Source organism: Gobio gobio (assembly GCF_949357685.1).
Source record: "Gobio gobio genome assembly, chromosome: 18".
Classification (NCBI taxonomy): Eukaryota; Metazoa; Chordata; class Actinopteri; order Cypriniformes; family Gobionidae; genus Gobio; species Gobio gobio.
This window is the reverse complement of record NC_137111.1, coordinates 5159186-5181404: the sequence shown is the minus strand read 5'-3', so window position 1 is coordinate 5181404 and position 22219 is coordinate 5159186. Positions and strand designations below refer to the sequence as shown.

Below are 22219 nucleotides of genomic sequence, written 5' to 3'. Positions count from 1 at the left end.
CTTCTTGATCTTCTTACAGAGATCGAGAGGGCATGGAAGAATCCATATTCGACCCAATATTCATCAGCATCAGCGTTTAACTTCGCTGATGTCGAGGGGATAGGGGAATATGGATATGTGTTGAGGCTACCGACTGGCGAGGAAAGTTTGTGGACTTTTCTCGCGTTTCGTGGGCATCAACACTGAGAGCTCAAACTGTGCTTTAATGGCAGGGGCATACACGGCAGCGGGTCAGGCTGGTGCTGCTTTTCACACCATGGCGGTGTTTCAGGCGTACCAGGCGGACCTGCTGGAGGATCTCGACCAGGGGGCCGGGCTGTCCCCTGAGGCGGTTGCTGAGCTGCGCCGCACCACAGATCTTGCTCTCCGGGCCACCAAGCAGACTGCTGCTGCCATCGGCCGCTCTATGGCGGCTATGGTGGTCGCGGAGAGGCATCTGTGGCTGAGCCTGGCTGATATCGGGGAGAAAGAGAAAGGCTTTCTCCTCGATTCGCCGGTTTCGCCGTCTGAATTTTTCGGCACCTCCGTTGAGGCGGGGGTTGGAAAGTTCGGGGAGGCGAAGGCGCGTTCAGCGGCATTTAAGACATGCATACCGCTGAGATCCGCGCCCCCACCCAGGCAGGCGGGACCTGGTCCTTCACGGTCTGAGGACCGTAGGCAGGACCAGAGGGCTAGCGTCTCCTCTCGTCCCCCCCCCCCCTCCGTGGAGGGGCAGGGCACAGAGGAGACGGGATTCCCGGGGGGAAAAAGGATCTGAGGGAGGTGATCCAGGACCAACGCTCTCGGCGTTGGTGATGGATCACTTCCCTTGAGGGCGGTTACATCCTAGCCCTCTCCTCTTTCCTTTTTAATGTCTTTTAATGATTTTTTACCCAGGCACTTCTTACATCAGGCCTGAGGCGGGCCCATGATGAGTAGAACTATGTTCTGACGGCCCGCCCGGACCTGCTCAGTGAGAACGCCCCTTTCAGGCATTCAAGGGCGGTAGAACATGGTGGTGAGAACCGCACAATGAGTCTTCGCTCAGCATGCCGCAGGTGAGAGTGGTCATTTTTGTGTATTACACTAAAAATATGTATTTCTTACAGACCCCAGGTTTCCTGTATAGAGTTGGGTATTCATCAACGACTGAACGCTGAGGCGTCAGTTGGGATGTGGATGAAGGAGGCGCGTTGCTGAGGCACCGCCACCGTTGGTAATATGTACCACTTAGATCGGAGGCTCTAGTAAGGCAGGTGCCAATGCTGAGGCATCAAGGTACTGCTAGCCTAGCTGGCTATCAGGTTAAAAAGGGGCAAATACGCTCTCCTGAAGGTCGGCTGTCAATTGTAGGCCTCAGTAGGCCTCTTGAACAAGGCGCGTTTTCAGTTGGAAGGCCTCAACCAGGCCTCACTGGAGGTATGTACCGATGTGCGCATCGGGACAGCTAGCCTGGCGGCTATCAGGTTGTAGGCCTCATCAGGCCTCCCTGAAGGCCCGCTGTTAGTTGTAAGGCCTTATTAGGCCTCCCTGAGGGTGAGCTCTCAGGTTGTGATCACTACCAGAGGCAGGTTGTAGGCCTCATCAGGCCTCCCTGAAGGCCTGCTGTTAACTCTAAGACCTTACTAGGCCTTTATGAGGGTGACACTCCCAGAGGCAGGTTGTAGGCCTCATCAGGCCTCCCTGAAGACCTGCTGTTAAATTCTAAGGTAGTAGGCCCCATCAGGCCTCCCTAAGGTGTTCCTGGGATCCAGTCATCAAAAACAGTTAAGCACGAATTGCAAACAGGTAGCAGGCCTCTCCAGGCCTCCCTAAAGGCTGATTATCAGGTAGTAGGCCTTAATAGGCCTCCCTTGAGGGCGAGTTCCTTAATCAGGATGCTCGGATAGCCTGCGTAGCTTGACTGTCGACTAGTAGGCCTCAATAGGCCTCCCTGAGGGTGAGCTCCCAGGTTGTGGTCACTCGAACGAGGTAGTAGGCCCCATCAGGCCTCCCTAAGGCGTTCCTGGGATCCAGTCATTTGATACAGTTAGCACGCATTGCAAACAGGTAGCAGGCCTCTCCAGGCCTCCCTAAAGGCTGGTTATCAGGTAGTAGGCCTTAATAGGCCTCCCTTGAGGGCGAGTTCCTTAATCAGGATGCTCGAAAAGCCTGCGTAGCTTGACTGTCGGGTAGTAGGCCTCAATAGGCCTCCCGGAGGGTGAGCTCCCCGATTGTGGTCACTCGAACAAGGTAGTAGGCCCCATCAGGCCTCCCTAAGGTGTTCCTGGCATCCAGTCATCTGATACAGTTAGCACGCATTGCAAACAGGTAGCAGGCCTCTCCAGGCCTCCCTAAAGGCTGGTTATCAGGTAGTAGGCCTTAATAGGCCTCCCTTGAGGGCGAGTTCCTTAATCAGGATGCTCGAAAAGCCTGCGTAGCTTGACTGTCGGGTAGTAGGCCTCAATAGGCCTCCCGGAGGGTGAGCTCCCCGATTGTGGTCACTCGAACAAGGTAGTAGGCCCCATCAGGCCTCCCTAATGTGTTCCTGGGACCCAGTCATTTGAAACAGTTAGCACGTATTGCAAACAGGTAGTAGGCCTCTCCAGGCCTCCCTGAAGGCTGCTTATCAGGTAGTAGGCCTTAATAGGCCTCCCTTGAGGGCGAGTTCCTTAATCAGGATGCTCGAAAAGCCTGCGTAGCTTGACTGTCGAGTCCCAGACGGTGGTCACTCGAACGAGGTAGTAGGCCCCATCAGGCCTCCCTGAGGTGTTCCTGGGACCCAGTCATTTAGCACGTATTGCAATCAGGTAGTAGGCCTCTCCAGGCCTCCCTAAAGGCTGGTTATCAGGTAGTAGGCCTTAAATAGGCCTCCCTTGAGGACGGGTTCCTTAAACAGGATGCCCGACTAGCCTGCGTAGCTTGACTGTCAAGTCGTAGGCCTCCATAGGCCTCCTTGAGAAAACAAGGGTAACCTCAGCAGGCGGTATTGCTGTCAGGTAGTAGGCCTCACTAAGGCCTCCCTGAGGACGGAGTCCCGAGCCTGGATGCTTGGGTTTCCAGCATGGCTTGCGGTTAGGTAGTAGGCCTCTATAGGCCTCCCTGGAATACCCGCTATCAAGTAGTAGGCCCACAGGGCCTCCTTGAAGTTGAAGTTCCTGAGCTAGGCACTTTGATTACCAGTTCTCTGTGAGAAATTGTGGTAGTTGGGCCTACAGCTGGAGGTTACTCGCCAGGCAGGCTCAGCTGCTCCCCTCAATGAGGGTCGTCTATGAGTGCTCAGCCGCCTGAGCCTGGTCAGACGGTCGTAGGCCTCTCATGAGGCCTCCCTGTTAGATCAGTCATTAAGGCCCTTTCGGCCTCCCTACTGCTTTGAAACACAAGCACCTGGTAGATCCTTGATTTGAGCAGGCAGACTCCCCTCGATAGCAAGGGTTGAAAAGCACTACGCTGAGTGTTGCTCTCTTGGATAACCCGTCTCTGAGTTCCGGGCTAAGTAAGACTGCCTGTGTTTCAGTCCCTTAGCTTGGACGCCCCTTGGGCACCATCCAGAGGCTCTGTTGAACAGACAGGGTTGGCTAAACCGAAGTGTCCATAACACTTAGGGCACCAGGTCAGGCCTCCCTGGTGGCACTCGGGAGAACATTTCCCGAGTAGTGACTGGCTGGGGTTCCTTCGGGTCCCCTAGCCACATTCCCTTGAAGGGACCCCTTCTTTGGAAGTAGTGGTCCCGGGCCTTCGAGCTGTCTAGATGGAACTCCACGCAGTGCGTTAGGGTTCCGTTTAGTTGTATAGCTTGGGCTATGACCGTAGGGAGTGCTGTCACTGTCAGCCCAGGACCTGAGGGGGAATCGCTCAGGTTTTTCTATGAATTACTTGAGTTGACAGTTGTCACTGCCAATGGGCAGACACTCCCCTCAGCATGGCGGCGTTGGTATATCGTTCCCCATAGCGTCAGCTAGACGCAGCGAGAGTTCCCTTTCGAAAGGGAACGTCTAAGGTTACGTATGTAACCTCTGTTCCCTGAGAACAGGGAACGAGCGCTGCGTCGCGTTGCCATGCTTCAGGGCCTATCTGCCATACAGTCCCTTCAGACGAGAAGATGTGTATGTGTTGGCACGGCGCCCTTTTATACTTCCGGGTCGCACGTTGATGACGTCATGGGCTGACGTCGGTCAAAGACTTTGCCGTGATTCGATAGTAGCTTCAGACACCAGTCACGCCGAGGGCGTTCCCCATAGCGTCAGCTAGACGCAGCGCTCGTTCCCTGTTCTCAGGGAACAGAGGTTACATACGTAACCTTAGACGTTTTTGGATAGTTTACTGCAAAAATAAATAAGTGCGCATATATATGATTATCCCTGTAATAAAATTAAATATGACGTAAAACACAACCCAGTCTTTTTTAACAAAAATTAAATGTCAGTTTATGTGTGATCAATAATAGCCAATATAAAAGTAAAAGGTATAAGAAGCTATACAATAAATAAAGCAAACAATTCAGTCAAACAAAGTCAGCGCTAGTCGGCTACAACAGTAAAGTTAAATATCCTAAAAATTTTAAGTTATTAAACTTCTCAAAGTTTTCTCAGCAAAGATCGGCTGTTAGATCCACACAAGATGAATTATATCTCATGTTTAACCACCACAGAGACATCAGAGCCAGCGTCAGAAGGACTAGCCGAGGAAAGGCTGCTCTCGCCGGGGTTAATGAGCGCTGAGCGCCGCTGATCCACTGGAGCTCACAAACGACAGATCACATATGTCCAATAGGCGCTCTCTTTATAAATAAACCACAGATTTGAGCTTTAAACAACAACATTCTCACCTGAAAAAGTCTTAAAACTACATTTTGTGACACAATAACAGTAATATTTTTTAATTATGCGGGGTTTCTCATCACGCCACTTCACCACGTGAAAGCAGCGAGCAGGCTCCTGATTGGTTAACGCGGCACGAACAGACGCCAAAGTTCAAATTTTTCAACTCGGGCGTCAGACGCGAATTTGCCTCAAACGCGTGAATGCACAAAAAGCACCAAATAAAATCACTCGCGCCGCAGGACCTCCAGACGTGCGTCAACGCGTCTTTACATTGACGTAACATGGAAATCACTCGCTCTAGACGCTCTATTCGCATTTGATGTGAACGCAGCATTAAAGATCTGCATAATTAAGGGCGTGGCCACCTGAGTGACAGGTGGATTGCGGCTGCTGGTTTCAGCAACCAGGCACTTCCGCTCCACCCACGCCCCGCCTCTTTGACCCTTTTCAGTTATCCGGGAGTGGCTCCGCCCACTTTTGACATCCCGGACACTACGTCCATTGTTTTATACAGTCTATGAGTCGGACCTATTTTTCCACACCCTTTTTGAATGACAGGATACCATCGGCCCTGATCTGCTGTTTTTCAGCAATTATAGCTTTTATCTGCCGATACTGATTATTGGCCGATACATTGGTGCATCTGAATAAATATTACTCCTCTCTATAGAAATTTGATGTAAACATGAGAATCTATCAATATTTCTCCAAATCGGCACAATTTTGAGCTAAAAGCCCTCAGGGATGTTGTTTTGTCAAATCATACAGGAGTTTTTTTCTTTTTGAATGTGGCTGACGGTCATAATTCATATTAAAGGTATCGCCTCATTTTTTTATTTTCATAACTCCTGACACAAATGAAGACATAACTGTCACTATAAGTTTCTCAGAATAAAATAGAGGCAAAATACTGATCTTTTTAATTATGTATAGCTTGTCAAGGTCTAACAGTAATTCTGAACTAATTTAAAGAAAGAATGATTGAGTGCGTCGGCGTCCTCGTGAAGGTTAACGGGAAAATGTCAATTGCTGCCTTTGACATGTGGATTTTTAGGCTTTTGGATCAACATGGTTAAATATATACTGTTGTTGCCCCCTGGGAAGCTCCTACTCAAAGTGATTTTGGACTGGACAAAATGGACAGGACAAAATGTTTCTCTCACAAAGAAAAAGCCTTTTTAGCTCAGTTGCAGTGAATTTTTGGTGTGTAATCATGCTTTATTTATATATTTCATCATTCGTATGCTGCCACACAGAACAGAAATGCTGTCAATACTTTTCAGAAGTAAAAGTTACTTTTTTTAAAGTAAAAGTAAAAAAAAAAAATTCTGGCATGCAATACTATCCTTCATGACTACACATGAAAAAGAAAAAACTAAAACAATAAATTATCAATAATTTGTTTTCACCGTGACTTTTTTTTACTTGAATCAGGACTTTTCAGAACCAGGAAAATGATGCTAGAAATTCACAGTAAGAAATACTCTGACAATGCATATTAGTGTATATTTTACAACTCATTACCACATATTTCATAAGTGATATGATGTTAATATGCCACACTTCAACTACAAAAATCAGCTTTCTACCATAAAATGTACTCATAACCACCATAATAACACAGGTAGTTCAGAAGAAGCCCTTCAGATGAATCCGAGTTCACTGTCCTGTCCATAAACCATAGCCAATAGTCATATAGACAGAGCACACGATCATACACATCATGACAGTGAAGTATGCATTCATGTGCGCTCATCTGGGCCAAAATGATCTGAAACAGCATTTTGACAGTTTCTTGTCAATTCATTCCATTTCCTGTGCTCCAGTTTGTTTTGATCCAGACTCTTTTAGCGAGTGCACTCAATCGAGATAAACCTTCCATGCACAGGTTCATACATTAAGGCATTCGCTTCACTCAGTCAGTGTGGTAACGTGACGCATTTGTTCTCGTGAGCAGAACAGGGGATTCGTCCCTCTCTCTCACACACACACACACACTGCTCTCTGCTTCAGAGGAATCACACGATGAAATGCATCCAGAGCACCACACTTTCTGATATACTTCCTCTGATATGCAGTAGCACTGTTACTTGGTTTATTAAAAGTGGTATATGTGACAAAGCAAGAATCATACCACTGGATCAAAGCATTACATAAAGGTGGAATATTTATCCATGTATATTTTATGCATTACATTATTAATAATTTTTTTTGTACAGAGCTTCGCACATGACTATATCAGGCATAACATTATGACCGGTGAAGTGAATAACACTGATGATCTCTTCATCACCTGTTAGTGGGTGGGATATATTAGGCAGCAAGTGAACATTTTGTCCTCAGAGTTGATGTGTTAGAAGCAGGAAAAATGGATTTGAGCGAGTTTGACAAGGGCCAGATTGTGACGGCTAGACAGCTGGGTCAGAGCATCTCCAAAACTGCAGCTCTTTTGGGGTGTTCCCGGTCTGCAGTGGTCAGTCTCTATCAAAAGTGCTCCAAGGAAGGACCAGTGGAGAACCGGCCACAGGGTCATGAAGGACCAGTGGAGAACCGGCCACAGGGTCATGAAGGAACAGTGGAGAACCGGCCACAGGGTCATGAAGAACCAGTGGAGAACCGGCCACAGGGTCATGGAGGACCAGTGGAGAACCGGCCACAGGGTCATGGAGGACCAGTGGAGAACCGGCCACAGGGTCATGAAGGACCAGTGGAGAACCGGCCACAGGGTCATGAAGGACCAGTGGAGAACCGGCCACAGGGTCATGGAGGACCAGTGGAGAACCGGCCACAGGGTCATGAAGGACCAGTGGAGAACCGGCCACAGGGTCATGAAGAACCAGTGGAGAACCGGCCACAGGGTCATGGAGGACCAGTGGAGAACCGGCCACAGGGTCATGGGCGGCCGAGGCTCATTGATGCCCGTGGGGAGCGAAGGCTGGCCCGTGTGGGCCGATCAAACAGACGAGCTACTGGAGCTCAAACTGCTCAAGAAGTTAATGCTGGTTCTGATAGAAAGGTGTCAGAATACACAGAGCATCTCAGTTTGTTGTAGAAGGATCACGTGTTCTTTTAGGGAAATGCCTGATCAGTGTATATGTATATATATATATATATACTGTATGTCAACTTATTCTACTAACCCGAACCTAACATTCTACTAATACTACAATGAGAGTTAGTTGACAAAGTTAGTTAGTAAGTAGAATGTCTAAAGCGGTGCTTAATTTGTCAATTCCGAGGTCCCGGAACAACAGGAGAGGACGGATCCAGCAAGTTAGGGAAAGGAAATGGAACATAGCCTCTATATGCACAATCTCAGTCGGGTTTCCATCCAATTATTTTGATGCTCATTTTGAGAATGTGCATAAGGAATCCTGAAAGGAAACGGTTGAAATGCTAAATAAACTTGACATTTAATGCGCTGGATGCTAATTATTTTGAGTTTTGCGTTAGTTAAAATGTGCATTATATGGTGATGGAAACTGTTTATTCAATATACTGATGACGTGTTGTGACCATTTGTGCATGTGAAACACCATGGCATTATGCATTAGGCCCAACAAAAGGTCTGACCTTGGCACACAATTCTTCCAAAATGGCCCTTGACATTCATACAGAATTTGAGTCATTTGTGCTAAGGCACTTGCAGGCTATCGGAGGTTGCTGCACCGGCAAATGGGCATAGCAGCCATTTACCCCTCCCTTATGAGATATTTCATCATTTGTTCTGTCTCCTCGATGCCGAACAACACAAATAACTCTCTCCCAAACAACGGGCTCCATGATCCATCACGACAAGAGGTTCCCACAATGCGCATAACGTAATGGATGGAAACAGGCAATGATTCACCTCAGAAAATCAGAATAGGCTGAAGCAAAAAACTAAATGTGACTAAACCTGCATCTCCATCTCTTCTCGTTCTGTTCAAAACAACTAAATCTTCACTTCCCTGGAAATTCTAGTGATGGCTTTAATATTAATGAGATATTAACAGACAAAACATGTCTTATTTCTGTGAACGCCAGCACAGCAGCGTGTCTCAGAGAGCACTATATGCGTTCGTCCAATATTTCAAAAGTATCAAAAAGATGAGTCTTCAACAATTTAAGTTTGTATTCGACCCATTCGCCTGGCTTTGGAATTTCAGAACTCAAAATTTCAGAATGATCAGCAACATTTCCGATGCGATGCTTAGTCCGAATGAATTATACAGTCACACACTTTCTAAATGCGTATCTTACTTTCCTAATAAGTTCTCTAGGAGTTTCTTCTGTAAATATGTTTCCTGTTTGTCGAATAATAGGCTAAATGACCCACCTCAAGCGAGTGTACAAGTTTCATTTTGGAGATTTTGTTTACGTCTTGTGCAATATCAAAAAATACACCTAGATTTCAGAAAACCATTAAAGATGCGTATTATGCGATCCAACAGCCAAATTGGTTTCATGCATCCGCTTCACAAATAGGCCTATCAGAAGTGCATAGAAGTTTGTACAGCCCGTTTTACTGTCATGTGTTTGAAATGCGAATGCAGTCAAATCCAATAGATCATTGCCAAAACATGGCATGGAACACTTTGTTATAGCGGCATTTCTTCCTTAGGCCGAGGTTGCTTTATTTCTTCTCGATAGACGAGTGACATTGGTTTTGTTTGACAGAACTAATATATGCTGGCTTTTGCTTGAATATGCTTGTGTGTCATGTTCACTTGTTTGTTCATTTGTGATCGAATCATTGTTCACTTCAGCGATGATAAAGACCTGTTCATTTCCACACCGCATAAGGTTAAACCAATGTCTGGTTCAAGCATCAGCTCCCAAAGTGTGTCCGAGAGTAAGATAATACACTCCTAATACACTCACCTAAAGGATTATTAGGAACACATACTAATACTGTGTTTGACCCCCTTTAGCCTTCAGAACTGCCTTAATTCTACGTGGCATTGATTCAACAAGATGCTGAAAGCATTCTTTAGAAATGTTGGCCCATATTGATAGGAGAGCATCTTGCAGTTGATGGAGATTTGTGGGATGCACATCCAGGGCACGAAGCTCCCGTTCCACCACATCCCAAAGATGCTCTATTGGGTTGAGATCTGGTGACTGTGGGGGCCATTTTAGTCCAGTGAACTCATTGTCATGTTCAAGAAACCAATTTGAAATGATTGGAGCTTTGTGACATGGTGCATTATCCTGCTGGAAGTAGCCATCAGAGGACGGGTACATGGTGGTCATAAAGGGATGGACATGGTCAGAAACAATGCTCAGGTAGGCTGTGGCATTTAAACGATGCCCAATTGGCACTAAGGGGCCTAAAGTGTGCCAAGAAAACATCCCCCACACCATTACACCACCACCACCAGCCTCCACAGTGGTAACAAGGCATGATGGATCCATGTTCTCATTCTGTTTACGCCAAATTCTGACTCTACCATCTGAATGTCTCAACAGAAATCGAGACTCATCAGACCAGGCAACATTTTTCCAGTCTTAAACTGTCCAATTTTGGTGAGCTCGTGCAAATTGTAGCCTCTTTTTCCTATTTGTAGTGGAGATGAGTGGTACCCGGTAGGGTCTTCTGCTGTTGTAGCCCATCCGCCTCAAGGTTGTGCGTGTTGTGGCTTCACAAATGCTTTGCTGCATACCTCGGTTGTAACGAGTGGTTATTTCAGTCAAAGTTGCTCTTCTATCAGCTTGAATCAGTCGGCCCATTCTCCTCTGACCTCTAGCATCAACAAGGCATTTTCGCCCACAGGACTGCCGCATACTGGATGTTTTTCCCTTTTCACACCATTCTTTGTAAACCCTAGAAATGGTTGTGTGTGAAAATCCCAGTAACTGAGCAGATTGTGAAATACTCAGACCGGCCCGTCTGGCACCAACAACCATGCCACGCTCAAAATTGCTTAAATCACCTTTCTTTCCCACTCTGATATTCAGTGTGGAGTTCAGGAGATTGTCTTGACCAGGACCACACCCCTAAATGCATTGAAGCAACTTCCATGTGATTGGTTGATTAGATAATTGCATTAATGAGAAATTGAACAGGTGTTCCTAATAATCCTTTAGGTGAGTGTATGTGTTTGTCTCCTTTGGTTCCTCTTGTCATGATTGATATAATCCTCTAATCTGGTCATAATTGTAATATGTTTGTTAGTTGGACTGTCATGCTCGTGCTATCGAGTTGTTCATGAGAACTGTGTTTGTGTTTTTGGGATGGAAGGGATGACTTTTTCATTGAACATTTGACCAGGATTACCATAGGAGGCTAACACACATTTCTTTAATTGATTTAGCACCAACAAGGGTTCTGCTATTGTTACAAGCCAAAAAAAACCTGATTTGGTACTGTTCAGAACTTCTTAGGAGTGTGGTATAAAGAGGACTATCGAAATAAAGTGTAACCATGTTTTTTTCCTTGGGCATTTTGATTCTGACTTGACTTGAAGGCAGCATGTGGCCTGTGCATTAATAAACAGTAGAATATGGACACTTACCCTGAGTTTCTGGAGTTGGATCTCTTGTTTTTCTATCATATTGAGAAAGCTTTTGAAGTGATTATGGTCGAGGAGAATGTAGACAGGAACACCCCTGACTGAGGCATCTACCACTTCTTTAAAGATGTCCACATCAGTGAAAACATCCATTGCGATTCCTATGACCTGTATAGACATAAAAATGAAAACAATAGAAACGTCAGCCTCCGGGGATTTCTAGGCATTCACTCTCAAAAGCTGACATTCTCCTGCTTAAATGAAGGACATCCCTGTCCGTTACACAGAGCTGAAGGAAGCAGAGGTGTCAGCACAGAAGCTGCTCTGCGTTATTAAAACGGCAGCCTTTGTTTTTTTTCCTGCATAGTCAAACAAATCTCATCAGATCGATTCCAATAACTTGAGAGGTGAACCCGACAGGGGATATGCGTTTTCTTGGGCACTGTGCCTAATATTAAACAATAAGAAATCTGGGGAGAAGACTATTGGCTTTGTATTATTAAAAGTTTTAGTCATGTGTCTTTCAGGAAGACCCGCATTCCACGATGCAAGCCTTGACAGGTTGAAGATGTTCAGTTGAAGCTAAAGGACAGCGAGACTTAGCATAAGCTGTACCTTACCACACCCATAGAACAAATGATCAAATCAATAATTTCTACAGAATTTGATGAGAACATGACTAATAATTAGTCAATAATGCACTTCGATAATGTGACTAGAACAGGAATACTCCCCTATATAGTGCACTGTCTGATCGTTCCCTATCCCCTATATAGTGCACTGTCTGATCATTCCCTTTCCCCTATATAGTGCACTGTCTGATCGTTCCCTTTCCCCTATATAGTGCACTCTCTGATCGTTCCCTATCCCCAATATAGTGCACTGTCTGAACGTTCCCTATCCCCTACATAGTGCACTTTTGATTTTGTTTTTCATTGTACTCTATGATCATACTGTAGGCTATAGCAATATACACCTGCCTTATATTATCTTTAACTACTATGTACGGTGACACATTTTAGTGTTCATGTTAAATGTACTTTATTAGGCATAATTCCAGGCACCTAACCCTAACTAATATTACTCAGTACTTAAATGCATAGTTAAACTGTAACAAAGACACCTTAAAATAAAGTGTGACCAATGTACAAATATTTAGATGAATAATTTTTCTACTGTGCACCTATTATGTAGGTTACATACGTCTTTTTACATTGTACTTTTATTTAAAAAATACCTGCATGTAATTACAGCTGTAATTATTTTCTGTAATTACATCTATAACTAACCTGTCCTAACCTTACCGGTATCCACCTCAATAACAGCAAAAGCGTTTTGCAATACAACATCTAAACAATAAGTACATTGTACATAATTGATTTTATGGTGTGAGTACATAGTTAACATAACGTGTTAACACATATGCTGTAAGGTAGCAAAACAAATATTGATATATTCAAATATTGCCAGCATAGTTACAAACAATACGAGATGAGCAGGATCTGTTCATCTATGTTCTCTCACATCTGATCGTCCCCTATCACCTATTTAGTACACTGTCTGACCGTTCCCTATCCCCTATAGAGTGCACTGTCTGACCGTTCCCTATCCCCTATATAGTGCACTGTCTGACCGTTCCCTATCCCCTATAGAGTGCACTGTCTGACCGTTCCCTATCCCCTATATAGTGCACTGTCTGATCATCCCATATCCCCTATAGAGTGCTCTGTCTGATCATCCCATATCCCCTATATAGTGCACTGTCTGACCGTTCCCTATCCCCTATATTGTTCACTGTTTGATTGTTCCCTATCCCCTATAGAGTGCACTGTCTGACCGTTCCCTATCCCCTATATAGTGCACTGTCTGGTCATCCCATATCCCCAATAGAGTGCATTGTCTGATCATCCCATATCCCCTATATAGTGCACTGTTTGACCGTTCCCTATCCCCTATAGAGTGCACTGTCTGACCGTTCCCTATCCCCTATATAGTGCACTGTCTGATCATCCCATATCCCCTATATAGTGCACTGTCTGACCATCCCCTATCCCCTATATAGTCAGGGTTGGGGGTAACGCATTACAAGTAAGTTGAGTTACGTAATAATATTACTATTTCAAGTAACTAGTAAAGTAACGCATTACTTTTCAAATTTACAACAAAATATCTGAGTTAATTTTTCAAAAAAGGAGAGTGCAGAGGTGTGTGTGTGTGTGTGTGTGTGTGTGTGTGTGTGTGTGTGTGTGTGTGTGTGTGTGTGTGTGTGTGTGTGTGTGTGTAAATGTGTTATTGTAGTTCTAGACTAAATGTGAGCATTTACTCATCTCACTTGCACAATAAAGATTCAGTACTCCTCAAAATTAATAAAATCAGTCAAATGCAAAATCAGATTACCATGCAAACCTCAAATATATAAATGTAAAATTAAACAAATATTTTTATGCATTTAATCTTCCTTTATTGACCAATGTCGTGCTGCTGACCTTTGATGATTCAGTTAAGCCATGAGCAAAAATTACTAGATTTTTTGTTTTTATTGGTAAAACGTTTTTCTCCTGCGTCCTATTCTTCCATTATCCAGTATGGCAGCACATTTTTACCTCAGCCTGAGGCCTATTATTTCAATTTTGATATGAAGAGGTCTTTACATTTGCAAAAAAAAAAGGCCTTTTTTGCCATTAAAAAATAAAACAAAAAAGCAAGCCCAGCCCAGGTGAGAAAAAGTAACACAAAAGTAACGCAAAAGTAACGTGACGCATTACTTTTCTTAAAAAAGTAACTAATTAACTGAATTAGTTATTTTTTAAGGGAGTAACACAATATTGTAATGCTTTACTTTTCAAAGTAACTTTCCCCAACACTGTATATAGTACACAGTCTGATCGTTCCCTATCCCCTATAGAGTGCACTGTCTGACCGTTCCCTATCCCCTATATAGTGCACTGTCTGACCGTTCCCTATGCCCTATATAGTGCACTGTCTGATCGTTCCCTATCCCCTATAAAGTGCAGTGTCTGATCGTTCCCTATCCCCTATAGAGTGCACTGTCTGATCATCCCATATCCCCTATAGAGTGCACTGTCTGACCGTTCCCTATCCCCTATATAGTACACTGTTTGATTGTTCCCTATCCCCTATATAGTGCACTGTCTGACCGTTCCCTATCCCCTATATAGTACACTGTTTGATTGTTCCCTATCCCCTATAGAGTGCACTGTCTGACCGTTCCCTATCCCCTATAGAGTGCACTGTCTGATCATCCCATATCCCCTATAGAGTGCACTGTCTGACCGTTCCCTATCCCCTATATAGTACACTGTTTGATTGTTCCCTATCCCCTATAGAGTGCACTGTCTGACCGTTCCCTATCCCCTATATAGTACACTGTTTGCTTGTTCCCTATCCCCTATAGAGTGCACTGTCTGACTGTTCCCTATCCCCTATATAGTGCACTTTCTGGTCATCCCATATCCCCTATAGAGTGCATTGTCTGATCTTTCTCTATCCCCTATATAGTGCACTGTCTGATTGTTCCTTATCCCCTATAGAGTGCACTGTCTGACCGTTCCCTATCCCCTATATAGTGCACTGTCTGGTCATCCCGTATCCCCTATAGAGTGCACTGTCTGATCGTTCCATATCCCCTATATAATGCACTGTCTGAATCATTCTCTATCCCCTATATAGTTCACTGTCTGAATCATTATCTTTCGCCTATAGAGTGCACTCTCTGATCGTTCCCTATCGCCTATATAGTGCACTGTCTGAAATATTCCCTATCCCCTATATAGTGCACTCTCTGATCGTTCCCTATCCCCTATATAGTGCACTGTCTGATCGTTCCCTATCCCCTATATAGTGCACTGTCTGATCGTTCCCTATCCCCTATATAGTGCACAAGTGACTGATTTCAGCCGCAGCTTCGGCGTCTGTTTATAATGTAGGGGGCGGGGCTTCAGATTTTAGAGAGCATTTGATTGGACAGAAAATCTGATGAGAATCTGAAGTGCAGAGTGATGTCATCAATATCATTGCTCCATATTGGCTGAAGTGAGAGACTGTAAGTTTTGAACGCTTATATATTCTAAATGTGAATTTTGTCATTGTTTTAGAGCCACACTAGCTTATAGATAACAGCGAGGCTAACAAAATCAGACATATTTCATGGGACTACAAACAAACCAATTAACGAAATGAACAACAGGTGCACAATTTTTGAGTTTGTCTTGAGATCCCTTCCCTAAAATCTGCAATTATGTGATCTATCATCAGATTTGCTGACATCAACAGCTGCAGTACGGCTATTTCCATCTGATTCCTCCCCTTACCCGTTGTTTATTATACACTTATAAATGTGAGATGTTTTAGAATTGTAACATGGCTGAAAATGAAACTGTATCAAATAAAGCAATTCCTGAATTCTGCTCATGGCTTCCGAACGCTCTAACATGTTTCAGCCTATCCAAAGGATATCCGGTTTACTTAGACATAATAATAACGCATGTGTTCTGCTACTGTACTCACTGAGAGTCCTCTCATCCTGCACCTTAAGGAGCCGTTCAGCCTACTTTACTTCTTCATATGTCATTGAAACACTGAAAAGGCATCATTACTGCCGGGCACAATCAAAGCCATAATTCTGCAAAGCTCTTGGAAACACAAGTACTACTTACAGTGATTTAAAAAGCTTCCAAGAAAATGCCATTTCTCACACCTGTTTCCCCTCTGTAATGCAGAAATACGTCAACACATTTACTGAAGAAGTTGGTCCAACTCCAGGGATCTCCACACAACACACTGCTGATATATTCAGTTGCCACATTCTATTGCCTGTATCAATGAATCCACCTTTAATTTCATTGAATCTTGGCTTGGCAGAGGCTAGTGTATCAGTCGATATCATTTGTCACCCTAGATGAGAACACTCCCTCCCCGAACACACCACGAGAAGATACTGTATACATCCTTCAAGTGTGCCGTTACTCTTGGGAGTACATGTAATCAGAGCGCCAGGACCACACGAGTCAGTTCATTCCACACAATGAAATTGGTTTGATAAAGCCACGTCCCCCAAGAGATCGCGATTGGGTCTGGCTGTGCGCTGGAAACAATGTTATATCCTATGATTTCTGACACCGTTTAAATTCGTCCACATGCGACAAATGTTCAGTTATACCAACAGAAATCATTTTATAGATTATACTACTAATATAAAGCCCAAAGCCTAAGTATAAAGCACTCAACTGTGCACGAGAACGGAACGTGGAAGATGAAGTATACCCGGGGTTTTTGGTATGATATATAGAGTACAGTCATGTGAAGCGATACTACACTCTAAAAAATGCTGGGTTAAAAAGAACCCAAGTTGGGTTGAAAATGGACTAACCCAGCAATTGGGTTGTTTTAACCCAGCGATTGGGTTGTTTTAAGCAAACATTTAACCCGACCCATTCACACACTGTAAAAAAAAAATCAGGTCTCCAAGTGACTGATCACATCAACATTTTTCAGTTGGCCAACTAAAAAATTTAGATGTGATCAGTCACTAGAACATTTTCAATTGGAGACCTGATTTTTTTTTACAGTGCATGGTTAAAATAACCCAATTGCTGGGTTAGTCCATTTTCAACCCAACTGAGGTTGTTTTTAACCCAGCCTTTTTTAGAGTGTATATAGCAAATCTCTATCCTCGCCCAGCGATATATTAATGCTGGATATAGGACATCCAACTTCAGCTGCATACTGTACATAGACTGTACATAGACTGTAAAGAAATATGGGCGTAGTGTCCGTGACGTCACCCATATGATTCTGAAGAGCAGTTCCCTTTCAGTCGGTCACTACGACGTACGTCGGTAATAACCGACGAATTGGGATCACTTCAGAGAGCCCCTATCAGCTTCGAGAACTTAAGAACAGGCCAATGAACAATTGGCGTGCGAGATTTGCATCTCGCGCTCCGCCCCGCGCCGCGGGTATAAACGGGAAGCGAGAGCACCGCACTGACGTCATTCACTTCGGAGCCGAACCGGCGTTTGAAGTTGCAGAGACTGCTTTCCTGTCTTTTCAGCGAAAGAGAATTCATCAGAACAGAGAAGAGGATCGTGTGCTGGTGTGACGGCGCTTTCCAGCGGGACCGCGAACTCAAGCTGCTAGAAGGAACAAACTGCTGTTATCACAGCAATCTGTTGGTATCGGTGGGCGTTCCATTCTTTGAGTGCAAACACAGGCTGCACTATCCCCTGTGTGTTGCCGCGGTTTCCCTGGGTGCTTCAGCACTCTCTTAAAAGAGCGTTCCTCACAAAAAGAGCAACACGGGTGTGACACTGCGTCTTTTTCAAGACGTCATTCCACTCGTGCGTTTCTGGATGCGGTTGTTTCCTGTCCTGACGGCCACGATCCCTCTCGCATAAACATGTTGAGACTGTGTTCGTGGGTGATCCGTGTTCTCTCAGGGGAACGGGACCACGTCGACGCGCTGGTCATCTCGCCTTCCGCGTGAGGGTTTGAGTGTTCAGCGCGCCGTGTGCCGTCTAGCTGCCGAGTGACAGCGCGGGTTGCCACGGCAGCTCAGCGCGCGTCACTCGGCGGCTACGCATGTTGAGACAGTGTTTGTGGGTGGTCTATGCTCTCTAATGAGAGCATGGCCACGTCGGCGCGCTGTTCATCTTGCCTTTTTCATAAGGGCTTGAGTGTTCAGCGCGCCGTGTGCCGTCTCACGGCCACGCCCACTGTCTCACATGTCTGCCGGTAGCTTACAGATGGGATTGCTGGTCCTAAAAAATAAATAAATAAATAATTTAAAAAAAAAAAAAAAAAAGGACCTAGCGTTTCGTTTGGGGCTCTAGCAGAGGACAGATGTCAATCGCTGCATCGGAGAGAGGGCTGTTATGTGTTGAAAATGAAGATGATGCTGAGATTCCCACTATAATAGTGGGCGCTCGTGCTGAATCCGATTCATGCTCGACAGCCATGCTTTCCCGGGTGGCTGAGGCATAGTGCAACGCATAATTCGCCTTGCCTGCCTCTTGCCTTTCCCGGATGTGCGTTGGAAGGCTTTTGCATTATGGAACTATTGGTGGCAAAATATGGAACACCAATAGGGCCATAATCTGTATAAAGTTTTCCTCTCTCTCACTACCCTCATCGGTGGGGTGGCAGTGCCACTGGCAGGCCACCTCCGCCCTGCTTAGGGCATGAGGGTAGTTCTCAGCCGAGGTTGAGCTGCGCACAGCGCTGGCCCTTGGCTAGACGATGTCCAGAAACACCATTGACCCGGATTTGGTTCGGGACTGTTCTTCCCCCGGAGGAGGGCCGGGTAAAAACCATTAGTAATTCTGTTCCGCCACTGGGGTTAAAAACAGCCAGTGGTACCCAAATATATATCTAAAAAAAAAAAAAAAAAGAGAAGAACAGTTCCAATATCTCTGGGTCTCAGGAGTTCAGGAATGGCAGCGTGTGACGCTACAAGCCTCGCCGCCCTCATTCCCCTCCCCACAAGAGGGCGAGAATGGCAGTGTGTGACGCTACAAGCCTCGCCACTCTCATTCCCCTCTTCTCAGCGGTGTGTGGACGACAGTGCGCGACGCTATGCCTCGCCGCTCTTGTTCCCCGCTGAGGAAGGAGGTGAGGCAGACCGTGTGCAACGCCACAAAGCCTTGCCACGCTCAGCCCCTCCTTCATTTGGAGAGCGCGTTGGGCGGTGTACAACGCTCCCATGCCTTGTCAGCCTCTGGTGCCTCTCCAAATCGCCAGCAGGGGGTGCCGGCTGTGGGAACGCACTCAAGCGGCCTTCCCACACTCGCGCACCCCCTCAGCGGATGCAGGTCGTGTGTCAGACCCAGACCCCTACACGGACCACTCCCATGTCGTCCTGGGGTCCCTGCATTCCGCCTCGCTGCCCTGCTGCGGGTACGTCTGTGGTACCGATGACCCCGCTTGTTCGGTCTCTGGGGGCCTGGCTAGCGCTCCCCAGCCCGTCTCGCTGGGTCATCTGTACCATCAGACTCGGTTTGCGATTCAGTTCGCCCGGCGTCCGCCCAGGTTCGGGGGCGTTCACTTCACGTCTATTGCGTGGGTGGATGCCCCCGTGCTTCGGGCGGAGATCGCTGTCCTACTGGCGAAGGACGCGATAAAGCCGGTCCCTCCAGCCGATATGAAGTCTGGGTTCTACAGCCCGTACTTCATTGTACCCAAGAAAGGTGGCGGGTTACGACCGATCCTGGACCTGCGTTACCTGAACCGCTCCCTCCACAGGATGCCGTTCCGAATGTTAACCCAGAAACGCATCTTCAGATGCATCCGTCCCCAGGATTGGTTTGCAGCGATCGACCTGAAGGACGTGTACTTTCATGTCTCGATTCTCCCTCAACACAGACCGTTTCTACGCTTTGCTTTCGACGGACGGGCATACCAGTACAAAGTCCTGCCCTTCGGGCTGTCCCTGTCGCCCCGTGTCTTCACGAAAGTCGCGGAGGCGGCCATTGCTCCCATGAGAGAGCGTGGTGTTCGCATCCTCAACTATCTCGACGACTGGCTGATTCTTGCCCAGTCACGGGAGCAGTTGTGCGAACACAGGGACATGGTGCTCCGGCACCTCAGCCAGTTGGGTCTTCGGGTCAACTGGGAGAAGAGCAAACTCTGTCCCGTACAGAGGATCTCTTTTCTCGGGATGGAGATCGACTCGGTCGCCATGACTGCGCGCCTCAAAGAGGAGTGCGTCCAGTCGGTGCTGAGCTGCTTGAGTACGCTCAAACGCAGTACAGCGGTTCCACTGAAACATTTTCAGAGGCTCCTGGGGCATATGGCAGCAGCAGCCGCAGTAACGCCGCTAGGGCTGCTCCATATGAGACCGCTTCAGCACTGGCTACACGACCGAGTCCCGAGATGGGCGTGGCACAGCGGGTCCCTCCGTGTCCAAGTGACGCCGAGATGCCGCCAAACCCTCACCCCGTGGTCGGACCCTTCATTTCTACGGGCAGGAGTGCCTCTAGAACAAGTGTCCAGGCATCATGTTGTCTCCACGGATGCCTCACCCACGGGTTGGGGGGCCACGTACAACGGGCTTGCAGTATCGGGTCTGTGGACGGGGCCCCAACTGCAATGGCATATCAATTGCCTAGAGTTGCTGGCAGTTCGTCTTGCTCTCAGCCGCCTCAAAGGGTCGCTCAAAGACAAGCACGTTCTGGTCCGGACGGACAGCACGACGGCCGTTGCGTACATCAACAAACAAGGTGGTCTACGCTCCCGCCGTTTGTCCCAACTCGCCCGCCATCTCCTCCTGTGGAGTCAGAAGCATCTGAGGTCCCTTCGTGCTATCCACATTCCGGGCCTGCTCAATCGTGCGGCCGACGAGCTGTCACGGTTGCCAGTGCTTCCCGGAGAGTGGCGACTCCACCCCCAGGTGGTCCAGCTGATTTGGAGTCGCTTTGGGGCCGCACAGATCGATCTGTTTGCCGCCCACGACACGACCCACTGCCAGTTGTTTTATTCCCTGTCCGAGGGGACCCTCGGCACGGATGCACTGGCACACAGCTGGCCCCGGGCTCTGCGCAAATATGCGTTTCCCCCAGTGAGCCTTCTTGCACAGACACTGTGCAAGGTCAGGGAGGACGAGGAGCATCTCCTCTTGGTAGCTCTGTACTGGCCCAACAGGACGTGGTTCCCGGAACTAGTGCTCCTCGCGACAGCACCTCCTTGGCCCATTCCTCTGAGGTAGGACCTTCTGTCTCAGAGACGGGGCACCCTATGGCACCCGCGTCCAGACCTCTGGAAACTCCATGTCTGGTCCCTGGACGGGACGCGGAGGTTCTAGGTGACCTACCGCAAGCGGTAGTCGACACCATCGCTTCCGCCAGAGCCCCCTCTACGAGACGGCTTTATGCGTTGAAGTGGAACCTGTTCGTCGACTGGTGCTCTTCTCGCCGAGAAGACCCCCGGAAGTGTTCGATCGGATCTGTGCTATCTTTTCTTCAAGACGGGTTGGAGCGAAGGCTGTCTCCCTCCACCCTCAAGGTATATGTTGCCGCCATCGCCGCAAGCCATGACCTCATTGATGGTGAGTCCTTAGGCAAGCATGATCTGATCGTCAGGTTCCTAAGGGGAGCGAGGAGACTAAATCCTCCTCGCCCTTCTTCTATACCCTCTTGGGACTTGTCTCTGGTGCTGACCGCACTGCAGAGGGCGCCCTTCGAGCCTTTACAGTCAGTAGAGCTTAAGATCTTGTCTCTAAAGACAATACTCCTGATTGCATTGGCCTCAGTTAAGAGGGTAGGGGACCTGCAGGCATTTTCGGTCGACGAATCGTGCCTGGAATTCGGGCCGGGTGATTCTCAGGTGACCCTGAGACCCTGGCCTGGATATGTGCCCAAGGTTCCCACTACTCCCTTCCGGGACCAAGTGGTGAGCCTGCAAGCGCTGCCTTCGGAGGAGGCAGACCCAGCCCTAGCTTTGCTCTGTCCCGTCCGTGCTCTCCGGACTTACGTGGACAGAACGCAAAGCTTCAGGACCTCAGAGCAGCTCTTCGTCTGTTACGGAGGACAGCAGAAGGGAAAGGCTGTCTCCAAGCAGAGGATGGCCCACTGGATAGTGGATGCCATCGTCTTGGCGTATGAATCCCAAGACGTGCCCTGCCCGCTCGGGGTTAGAGCTCACTCCACCTGGGGTGTAGCTTCTTCCTGGGCGCTGGCTCGTGGCGCCTCGCTGACAGACATTTGTAGAGCTGCGGGCTGGGCGACACCCAACACGTTCGCTAGGTTTTATAGCCTGCGTGTAGAGCCGGTGGCTTCTCGTGTGCTCGCTTCCCATAGTCAGCTTCACTGAAGTGCCCGTTCTAGTGTCGGCTTGCTGCGCCATTCCCTTCCCCTGGAACGGATACGTGCGCTTATTTTCTCCAGTCGAGTTCCCCAGGATAGGCGAACCCTGTTGAGTCCTCCGCACCCC

At 47.3% G+C, this 22219-nt stretch overlaps 1 protein-coding gene across 1 annotated transcript in view; it reads right to left on the bottom strand.

Moving 5' to 3' along the window:
* Positions 1–22219, bottom strand: part of fam83b (family with sequence similarity 83 member B) — a 49437-nt gene that overhangs the window by 11180 nt on the left and 16038 nt on the right. The window contains exon 3 of the mRNA XM_079843404.1: positions 11279–11443. Within this exon, the coding sequence (XP_079699530.1) occupies positions 11279–11443 (165 nt within the window). The remainder of the gene's footprint in view (positions 1–11278; positions 11444–22219) is intronic.